Raw genomic sequence first — 10,993 nt, 5'->3', positions numbered from 1 at the left:
GCTGGGAACTACGACTGGTGCCACACGATGACGGTGGCACTGCTCGAGGTCTCGATGCAATAGGATCGCTGATGGTGACTCTTGTCCCTGCCCGAGCTCTCTGAGCACTGCGATCGGTGCCGGCAGTGAAAGTGTCACTGCCTGAGCTCTCTGAGCACTGCAGTCGGTGCCACACGGTGGCCCTCTCGCTGCCTGAGATCTCTGGGCACTACGATTGGTGCCACACCTTGACTCTGGCGCTGCTCCATCTCTTTGCGGGCTGCGATCGGTGCCACACCGTAACTCTGTCACCTGTCGAGCTATCTGGGCAGTCCGATCAGTGCCACACCGTGACTGTCACTGCCTGAGCTCTCTGAGCATTATAAGCCTTGAAAACCTGGTGATGCTATTGAGACTGAGACCAGGTTGCGAGTTCAAGGCATATTGGAAATGCCTTTGTCTATGGAAGATTTGGTGCTGGATGTGTGAAGATTTTTTTGTTCAGGAAGGCCCAAAGTAGGAGTTTGTTTGTTAACAGAGTTATTATCACACGTAACAGTCCTGGGGCAGTTGGAGGAATACATAACCAATAGAATCACCATAAACCACATAGTTCAGCCTCCTCTGGATGTCAGGTGTGTAGTTAATACAGGTTCTTTACATAAGAGCCATTCCTTTACCATTCATCTGTGAAAAGATGGTGATGATGAGTATCTAATGTCTTTACTGTGATCTTTCCCATTTTGGAGAACTGTTGCATTCCCTATGGTGCTTTCAAGTGGCAATGACAGAAGAGCAGAGGCCTATCAACGTGGTAGGGCAATAGCAGCCCACAATTGTGTTTTTAATTTCTTCCTTTGATGGTCAGCAGTGCAGTATGAGTGCTCTCAAACCACCCACCCACCCTTATCTGCTCTTCCAGGGATGGCACTGTCTGCTCTGTGCCTTGTGCTGGCCCACACGTGCATCTGCCGGGAGCAGGGGCTCCTTTCTTCCAGCTTTCTTTTCTTTTTTTCTTTCTCATGGGAAAGACAGGTGGGACACAGAAGGATGCAGGTGGCTGTGGGTTTGGAGAGATAGGACAGCCTTAGTGATCATTTTCAAGATGAAGTTTTCTGAGTATCAAAACTGCCCTATGATGGGTAAACGGAATAAATAGCTCCTTTCTAAGATTTTCAAAAAAAGAAGAAAAATAGAAGTTGACAGTGGAACGAGTTGAACTGATGCAGGACCAGCACATTCCTCCCCACACGTGCATCTGCCGGGAGCAGGGGCTCCTTTCTTCCAGCTTTCTTTTCTTTTTTTCTTTCTCATGGGAAAGACAGGTGGGACACAGAAGGATGCAGGTGGCTGTGGGTTTGGAGAGACAGGACAGCCTTAGTGATCATTTTCAAGATGGAGTTTTCTGAGTATCGAAACTGCCCTATGATGGGTAAACTGAATAAATAGCTCCTTTCTAAGATTTTGAAAAAAAGAAAAATAGAAGTTGACAGTGGAACAAGTGGAACTGATGCAGGACCAGCACATTCCTGTTTTCCACCCATTCTGGACCAGCTGGTACTGAGACAGAACTGGAGTTTAATGCTCTGTCAGCTCCTGATGCAAGGGCTGATCACACTTACTGTAGAGGAGACTCAGGACCAAATGCTGAATTGTGACACTGAGCTCACTCTAGTTTAAATGCAGCAAATTTGTGTCCATCCGCACTGTGAGGCATCACAAGGAGAGCATTATTGAACTTGCAGTCCAGAGAGACTGGACATTTGCCAGGTAAATAAAGTGAATGCAAATACAGTTGTGGTATCTCTGGTGGGCCAATTGTGCAGTTTCAATCTTCTCCTGCAACCCAAAACATTATAGAAATATTTTGATAACATTTGACTTCTGAGGGTTTTTGTCTTTCTTTGATTGGTTGGTTTTTCTGGTTTGGTTCTTCTGTTTACCTTTGCATTGTGTATGGGGCCAAAGATGTGGTCTAAAGGCAGGAAGAGAAATGGCTGAATTTATAAGAATTGCTTGGTTAAATATATGTCAGTCTCATTCTGTGGTGATTTGCCAACAAGCACTACACAAAGAAAGAAACTGTGATTTATTTGTATGTGCTTAGAGGCCAGTGCTGCCAGTTATGACATTCCTTCATTCAATGAATAGGGAAAATAAACCCATCCAGAAATGCAATCTGAATTTACAGAGAAATGTCTTAATTATGATTGAGGAGAAAGAAAGATTATCTTGAAATGGACAAAAAGATTGGTACATTTTTAGTGCTTTTCTCAATAATGAATTTATTTGAGCAGAAATCTTCAATTTTAGTATTAATGAGAATTTAATAAGGTTATTAGTTTTCTTTTAACTGTAACTGAACTTGCATTAATCTCAACCATTCACACACTTTGTAGTAAAAGTCTCAGCCATCTTATTAAAACTTAGAGCTACCATATATGTGGGAGCTGGCATGTGTCTGCCAGATAGTAGTAAGCACAGTATCCTCAACATACAGCTCAGTCTGGCATTCTTCCTCTCATAGTTAACCCCACTAAGCTCTGCAATTGATCCAAAGTAGTAATGTTGGTTTGACAGTTGCAACTTCTGCTTTCACCTCAGTTTCCTTATTTCCTGCATAGTCTGCTAATTGAACACAATGAATAGAAGGATGAATTCTCTTCTATGCAATTTTGAAATTTACCTCAGATTTCTCTCGGTAACTTTAAGTTATTCTCCTTAAGTCTTTAAGGCGTGAATCTGCTTTCCCCACAACTTAAGATGTGTAACACTTTCTTCCTTATTCCCTTTCACTTTCCTTTTCCTATAACAGAGCTGTTGAGCCAAAGCAAATTTCCTGCTTTTGCAGCCCAAAGACTTGGGCTCACATGACCCACAGCAGACATCTGCAACAGCTTGGGGCAGCTCTGCTTCCTGGGAAATGTCTCTGCTGGATGTGGCCCTTCACTTCATATGGGAGCAAACTGGAACACTGACCCTTCCCCAGTGGTGGCATTTCCCAGTCTGGTGTATCAGCTTACACTGAGCCTCCAGAGCCTGGGCTCAGTATGTTTATTATCCAATTAGTCCCCAAGGAACCGTAAGGCTGGAGTGTGACAAGACTGCCACACAGCAGGTATGGCAGATGCACAGAGGCCTAGGTGTCATTTGACAGTGACTCGGGGGACAGGTTCTTATAGAGGCCACATTCTTTTAATATCAAAGTGCAAAGGCAGCAGTTAGATGAGCTGGTCAAAGCAAGAAATTCAGTAGCTAAATGAGAAACCCATCCCTTGCCATATGCACAAACAGGGTTAACAACTCCAAAGCACAAAAAATAATCCTGCTACAGTTTCAGGTAAAAATCCTGGCTATTAAGAGCCAGACAATTCATTTGTCCCATAGATCCTGACTCATAGATAGACAGTGCACCTGCAGGTTTTTGGGTTAGTGCTCTGCCTCACTGACTGCTGGTGCTGGAGATCTCCAAGGATGCCCATCAATGCTGATGCTGGAGGGAAAGCAAACACCCTCCAGCCTAAACACCAACACTGACTGGCGTAAGGGGGCAGGCAACAGACAGGATTCCTTTTTCTCTCTACTTTGGGAAGATGCATACTTTACAAATGGGAGCTGTAGTCTACAAAGGAAGGCAATTTATCATTACATTAACCTTTAATTTTTCCCTTTTCTGGTATCTGTCATAGCTTTAATATTGCTATATAAATAGGATCTGGAGAAGCATAGGGCTGACCAACCAGCTGTTTAAGACACTTTGCAACGGTACATTCTTTTGCAACACTACTCATTATCTCGTTTTGTTGCTCCAAGGCACAAGTGTAGAGCTATTACAATCCATCTTGGGCTTTTAAAGGTTGAGTATGGACACCATATTCCCTGGCAAGAGGAAAAAAAAGTGGCAACTGGTACAAAAAGTGTTAAAATACTCTTGGCCACATACTGTTTCACAAGCAGCAATGGTATCATCTGCCATGAAATATCACATGCTTTATCAAGCACAAGGAGGCAGGATGACACCGTTTATGTGAGCAAGGAGAACAACACAAAGAGTTTTGCGCCCATCCTTGAAGGGAATCCCTTGGGAATCACTGAAGAGAAATGCTATGTTGTCAGTTAAACTGATAGATGTAGTATTCAAGATTCTTAAAATATATTTGAACTAGGAGATTAGTGCTCAGGTATTTAGATAGAGCATCAAAAAGAATGGAGAAAAAGAAAATCTTCACTCTGTAGTCTTGCACCTGAACACTACTTGAAATACCACTCAGGAGAGCAATCTATGGGTTCTTCCTTCCAAAGAGTCTTCAGACGCTGGGTCCAGGCAGCCAGCATCTCCTTCCTCTTCTCCTCAGAGACACTCTCTGGAGCATAACAGATGTGAGGTTCAAGGACTTTGACACCACAGAAGTGCATGATTCCATGCTGGATGCAAAACAAAACAAAAAAAACCAAAAAAAAGTCTTAGGAAATATTTACTCTTACTGTCATTTGAAGAACATGGAAGATTCAAATCTGTTCTGTTTCTCTGATCCAATATCTGTCAGGTTTTCTAAACCTGTGCATTTGTCAGGAGAAGGAAAGTAAATTGCAGAAGTTCACTACCTATCCCGGCGGTCACTTCCGAAGACATTCAGCAGAATGGCATACAAGATACTGAAAGATAAGGGCAACTTCATTTATTCTGCTCTGGGGAATTTATTTTTAGCTGCTGTTAATCCCACAGAATTGTCCTCTTTGGCAGCTGTTCACTGTTCAGTTTGCAAGGATCACAGGAGGCCAAAAGTTCATTGTTCAATTTGCAACTCCTCAGATTGGTCTCTAACTGCAGTGTTCCACATCTACTTCTAAGATGGGTTTTTTTAGCCTTTTGCCTCTGGCTTAGCCAAAGGTTCCTGTAGGAAGGCTAGTGTCTGTGGAATCAGCTCAACTTGCCATTTTCCCTCGGTGTGTTTTTGAATTTAGAGTTGTGTTTTATGTTTCTGCCATGTTGACCTGCGAGCTCTGCAGTTGGGAGAGCTCCACAGGAGCAGCCAGCTGGTAACTGCATGGGGAGGAGACCATGGAATTTTAGCTCATCTGTTGTGTTGTATCAAGAAGAAGCTGGCTAAACTTGCCTTACCAGCTGTATTTCCCAAACCATGCTGGTGGTACTTCTGAAAAAAGAATAGCAATCAGAAGAGGAATGCTAACTTTTGTGTGCTGACTGTTACTGCCAGGGTAATGCGTGGCTCCCCTCCTACTCTGCATCCTACAAGAACTGGGAAACCACAGGGAACACAAATACGGCATGGCTGAGCTAAAGAAAGTCCTGTAACAGCAGGGAAACTGAAAAGGCTGACAGTGTTAAGCTTTCTCTACATTCTAATCTGGAGCAAGGGGGACAAAACAAGTTTAAAAGTCAGTGGACTTTTAAAGTAGTCCCAAGATTTTAGGTAGGAGTTTACAACCTGCAGATTCTTAGAACTGACAAAGTGATTATTAATTATTCTATTTCATTAAAAAAACCACAATAAAACTATTGTTGAAAATAGCTGCAATAATAAAAAATTATGTAGACAACAAACAAATGTTCATATATTATACCTGCATGGGCCACAGGACATAGCGAATATCACCACCGATACCTTCTTTTGAATACATCTCTTGGCTTCCTCCCGTGGTGAAAGAAAAGAGGGATAATTTGTCCTAGAATTAGGAAAGTCGTGGTTAATTAGAACATATTTAAAGAAGAGTGCCTGAACAGTTCAAGAGATATTCAGGTGAACCTGGACAGCATGGATTTTTAGGGGAGAGGGTGACTTTTTTCCTAGACCTTACATGAAGTGGCAGTTCTGAGGCAAAGACTGATGTCACACAATTAGACAGTGGACTGTGTGTCTTTGGGAAGAGATAGGTTAAAGTGAAGGAATTATGTGTCTGACACCCTTGTGTGAAGTGTGAAGCAGGGCTGATACATTACTTCAACATAATGTGAGAGCTCTAAACAACTGCAATGGAGAGAAATTAACAAGGCCCCACAGAATATGGTGCAAGCCTTGATCTTAATAAAACAATTCCAAAAACATACCTGGAGCAAACCACCATCATAAACCTTTGACAAGTCATAAGCAAAGCCTTGGACCAAGACTCTGTCCATCCAGCCCTTCAGGATTGCAGGCATGTTGAACCAAAACAAGGGAAACTAGGCAAAGAGAAAAGTACCTGGTTAGCACAGAGAGTCTGGGCCACCCTTAGGCCTGCTTTACAGGACAAATCCTGTCCTCTGAACCTGCTCAGATCCTGTCTGTACCTTCTCCAGCTCCCTGTCAGTAGAAGTAGTAACTGTGCCTGGCAAAAGAAGCTGAAGTTCTTTCTGTTTGTGGTAACCTCAGGGCCAGACCTGAGCATCTACAGCACACCAGCACTGTGGTGCATGTGAGGGTTTCCTTCCAGATTAAAGGTGGAATAGGATGAAGGAGGAGGGTGCCACTTAATTAAGACTTAGGATTGTACAGAATCATGTCTCCTATGGCTGAAATGCAAAAGAATAAAATATCTTATTAGTAGGATTGACATCTGGTGATCAGTTCTGATCTGACAGTCTGGTGACAAATGCCAGGGGATCATAGGAAAGACTTATTTTCAAACCCTGCTGACATTAAGCCACCAAGCTATGTTTAAGGCCAACAGGGGTACAAGGAAATGTAAGGCTACTATTTCCGTTCACAGTTCTTTGGGATCTGTTCACACTTGAGACAGAGCTGGCAGAGTGGAAAATGGACATGGGCTGTAAAGCTCCATTATCAATTCCCTGTAGTGTTTCTGCATCTCAGCACCAAAGGAGAACAGTCTACTTGGGAAAGCCCAATTCCCTGACTGCACTGTCTACCCCCAACTCCTTAACCAGAAAATAATTCTTCCTCTGCTTTCTGCCAGCCTGCCTGACATCCATGTAAAGACTTATTTTCAAACCCTGCTGACATCATGATCCCAAATCCCTTCACCGAGAAAAAAAAGTCTTTTTTAACAGTTGGACTCTTGGTTTCTAGATCTTCAAGTCAACCTATGGAACTGCATCCCAAAGCTATCATGTCCATGGCATTATCTTGACTGCTTAATGGACTCTTTCTCATACTAGGCTGCATCACTACCCCTAAACCTTTGTACACACTGCACACAGAGGAAGAAATTCTATAAACATGTAACCACATGCAGCTTAATACATGGTGAAAACAAGATGGAAACTGGGCAACAACCACAGTAACTACAAGCGGTGAGTTTAGTCAGTAGCAAATTTTGAATTCTTTAATGATGTCCTTCAGAGGCTTTTAATTTTTTTTTATTTTCTGCACCATAACACACTCAACTCTTCATAGCTTTTTACACATGGAAAGGAGAAGGCAACAACTTCCTTCAGGGCATGTCTTACTGTTCTTATCTAGGAAGTGATAGTGTGAAAATGACAATCACTTACAATTAAATGCTTAATTGAGATATGGCCCTATCCTAAATTTAATCCAACATCAGACAGAGGAATATATAAAGAGATATCTAAGGCCAACACAGGCACAAAGAAATATAAGACTACTATTTCCTTCACAGTTCTTTGGGATCTGTTCACACTTGAGACAGAGCTGGCAGAGTGGAAAATGGACATGGGCAGTAAAGCTCCATTATCAATTCCCTGTAGTGTTTCTGCATCTCAGCACCAAAGGAGAACAGGCTACTTGGGAAAGTCCAATTCCCTGACTGCACTGTCTACCCCCAACTCCTTAACCAGAAAATAATTCTTCCTCTGCTTTCTGCCAGCCTGCCTGACATCCATGATTACACATTTCTTTGTGCATCCATCAGGAAATTTGCCCCATTGTTGAGGAGTTCCTGGGGTTGCTGTTGTTTCAACCTGCATCATGGTGCTACTCAATTACTGGATGTGCTGTAATAATGACCCAGGTAATTGTACTACTCATCTGTAGTGTTGACTGTACCATTACCTAAAATCAACATCACAACTGAATTCTGTTTAAAATAAAGACCTGAAAAATCAGCAGGTCTGCTTCCTGCACTTTCTTCTGCTCTTCAACCAGGTCTTTGGACAAACCTCCTCTCTTGTAAGCTTCCCAGGTTTCCACCCCATAATTGAACGCTTCTGAGTTGTGCAGCTGACCTGTGGGTAGAAATGAACAGTCATTCCTTGCCCCCTGTGCACTATCAGTGCCAGATAAGAGCTGAGTGCAGGCTGCCATTCACAGTTCTAAACTGAGTTACTGCTTTGGATTTTTGCTACTTTCTTGTCCTTGTGGAATATTCAGCATCATCCCAGCTGATGGTCACTTGATTTTAAAAAAGAGAGGAGTTCTGGAGCTTCACCTTCCTGTATAAACACAGGGAGTGCAATATGAGGACCTAAGCTTGCCTCAGGACTCTGGGGATGCAGGTGGAAAATTGAAGAGAACGTTGTTAATTGTTCTGCCTCTGCCTTAGAACTTGCTGAGGCCATCCTGCACTTGTAAGCACTATGGAGCTGTTTTCCTGTCTCTGGAACTGGGAAATTCACCAAGGGATGGGCAACCAGTATTGGCCAGCTCTACTGATTCCACAAGCAGATCATCAGTCTCTAGCAGAAGACAGGGGCAGTTGTAGCCTCGTGAACTCAACTCTAGCAAGTCCCAGAGTGGTATCTGAAGGCATTTCCTCTCCATGAGAAATGGACTTTAGAGGCTGATTATGGACACGTGCTAACGTGTTTCTTCCTCTCAGTAGTCTCTCTGTGATACAAAGTTCATGTTCAGGAGTGGACTTTTAGAATGCAGATGTCTGGTCATGAATAAGTTTCTTATTAATAAAATGGGTTTCTCCTTAATCTCTTGATGATCTGAAGAGCTGGAGCACCTCTCCTATCGAGACAGACTGAGAGCTAGGGTTGTTCAGCATGGGGAAGATTTCAGGGAGATGTTTCTAAACCTTCTGATACCTCCACAGGGGGCTTACAAGTCACTGGCTTTTGAGAGAGGCATATTTTGGCTGGGCTCACCAACAATGTCGTTCCTTGTTGCTCTGGGCTCAAACTGCATGGCGTATAAATCCGACACGGTGACGCTGCAGCCCTGCTGGGTCAGCTCTTCCACAGCAATCTTCAGCAAAGATCCATTGAAGGACTTGGGCTCTTGATGTGCATAGACTATCAGGACTTTTTTCCCTGGAGGCAGAGAGAAAACCAGGAGACCATTTGGAATCTAGGAGGCAGGTGCAGAACAGTTTGTAGAGTTGGGGCTCGTTCCTCACTCTTTCTCTAGTGTTTTTTCCCAAGGACACAGAAGCAGTGAAAGCAGGGTGACAGTGGCAGCATTTGACTCCTGCTCAGCAGCACTGAGTGACTCCTGAGGCTCTGACTGCTGCATGTGCCCAGCCCAGCAGTTCTGTGCCACACTTGGCTTTCCTAGGTGGAACTCAGTGGACAGAGAGGCTGTTCCACAGCAGGTCACACTGCCCTACATCAGGAAAACAGTGTCCCTCCTATTGAGTCAATAAGGAAAGAGGAAATACTTTCTATGACATAGCCGTTGTTTATAGATAACCAGATAGCAAAATTTATAGGGATTTTTGAGAATGACTAGGTCTGCAAAACATGCAGCTCCTGTTTCCTGATTTCCAAAGCAAAAATCCAGGCATCTCCTGAGGTCACTTTCTCTGGTGCATAGCTTCAGCCTGGAGCAACACCTGACAAGTGACAGGCAAGTTTACAGTGTCTCGGAAAACTAGTAGAAACGAAACTGAATATTTGATGAAACAACAGCACATTTTTAACAGAAATGATAAGGGGCAATTATTTCATGAGGGTGCACAGTGTCCATGAAACAAGAGCTATGCAAAAAAGACAATTTAAACTTGTGGGTCAAATGCTATCATAAATTCAACGTGTGTACAAACTTTAAAAACCCTTCTCTATATGTTATTCTGGAATATAAGGAGCAGTTGCCTCTTTGCTCCTCCTGGCAGCTCCCAGCAAAGAGGGAGCTCAAGGGAGTGCATAGATGGACAAGCTCCTCAAAGTGCTCAGTTTGATTCTGCAAATCTGCCAGGTTTTTTTGCCTTTTGATAGAGCTGAGGGCTTGGACAGAGTGTTTAGAGAGACTTGAGTTTTCCAAGGCATCACTTACTGAGGTCATTTCCGTTCGTTTGGAAAAGTAAGTCCTCGGTGTCCCAACTAAACACGGCAGGGAGCCCCCATCCCTGAGGTGCCCAGCGGCCCCCTGGAGCCAGCAGCGCTTTCACCCGGATTTGTTCTTACCTGCCATCGCTGGGGAGCTTCACTCCTGATAACCTGGTTGTGCCTGAGAACTCAAGTGAGAGATTTGCTGGTGAGAAACATCAGGACCAGGTGCGAGGGGAATCGCCGGGTGTATCGCGCTGTTCCCGGTGCCGTGCCGCCCTCTGGAAAGTGGCTCCAGATGCGCCCCGGCGCCAGCAGCAGCCGAGCTGCCCTTTCCTGCTCCTCGGGCCCGGACACACCTGCGGCGGGGCTGGGAGCGGCCCTTCATAAAATCACTGCATGTCCTGGGCTGGAAGGGACCCACAAGGATCACCGAGTCCAACTCTTCCCGGCAGCCCGGCCCTCGGGCAGCGCCAGCGCGGGGCGGGATCAGGATCGGCACCGCCCGCAGCCACGGCTCCGGCTTTTCCCCTCCATCTGCCTTCATCTGACACCCCACAGTTGTAGTTCTTGTGCTGTGAGTGGCAGTGAAGGGTCAGTCCGTGCTCTGCTCCCCTGTCCGCTGGTGATTTTGTGGACTTGCAGCGTGTGCCGGCTGAACCACCTCTTTCCTGGACTGTTCTTAGGGGGCGATCTGTTTTCCGAAACTGCTCTGTACTTTCAGTCCTCCCCAGTGCTCTTCTCTGCCCCCTTCAGTTTTGCTGTAACATTTCTTGAAGCGAGGGAACCAGCTCTGCGCATAGTTTTCACACTGTGGACATGCCCAGCAGTCTGAAGATTTTCTGCTCTGTGGTCCCTATAATTCCTGATGTAAAAATT

The 10,993-nt window shown here is 44.5% G+C and overlaps 1 protein-coding gene across 1 annotated transcript; it reads right to left on the bottom strand.

The window, feature by feature from the left end:
- Positions 1-2,237: 2,237 nt before the first annotated feature.
- NQO2 (N-ribosyldihydronicotinamide:quinone reductase 2) lies at positions 2,238-10,491 on the bottom strand. Its single transcript, XM_039698473.1, has 6 exons — positions 10,253-10,491; positions 8,996-9,160; positions 7,998-8,128; positions 6,050-6,163; positions 5,566-5,667; positions 2,238-4,404 (listed from the first exon to the last, which is right to left on the bottom strand). The coding sequence occupies exons 1-6, from the start codon at positions 10,257-10,259 to the stop codon at positions 4,231-4,233; spliced, it is 693 nt and encodes a 230-aa protein (XP_039554407.1). The 5' UTR covers positions 10,260-10,491; the 3' UTR covers positions 2,238-4,230.
- Positions 10,492-10,993: the final 502 nt, after the last annotated feature.

The sequence above is a fragment of the Passer montanus genome, unplaced genomic scaffold (assembly GCF_014805655.1).
Source record: "Passer montanus isolate IOZ18808 unplaced genomic scaffold, ASM1480565v1 scaffold126, whole genome shotgun sequence".
In the NCBI taxonomy this organism is placed as follows: domain Eukaryota; kingdom Metazoa; phylum Chordata; class Aves; order Passeriformes; family Passeridae; genus Passer; species Passer montanus.
The sequence above is the reverse complement of the archived record's forward strand: the minus strand, read 5'-3'. Positions and strand labels throughout refer to the sequence as shown.

Bases quoted from the DNA above. Each gene is read 5' to 3' on its own strand.
- NQO2 (XM_039698473.1), bottom strand. The intron at 8,129-8,995 runs GTGAGCCCAGCC...TTCTACCCACAG, and splicing joins AACAAGGAACGACATTGTTG to GTCAGCTGCACAACTCAGAA. The intron at 6,164-7,997 runs GTCTTTATTTTA...CTCTTTGCCTAG, and splicing joins CAGACCTGCTGATTTTTCAG to TTTCCCTTGTTTTGGTTCAA.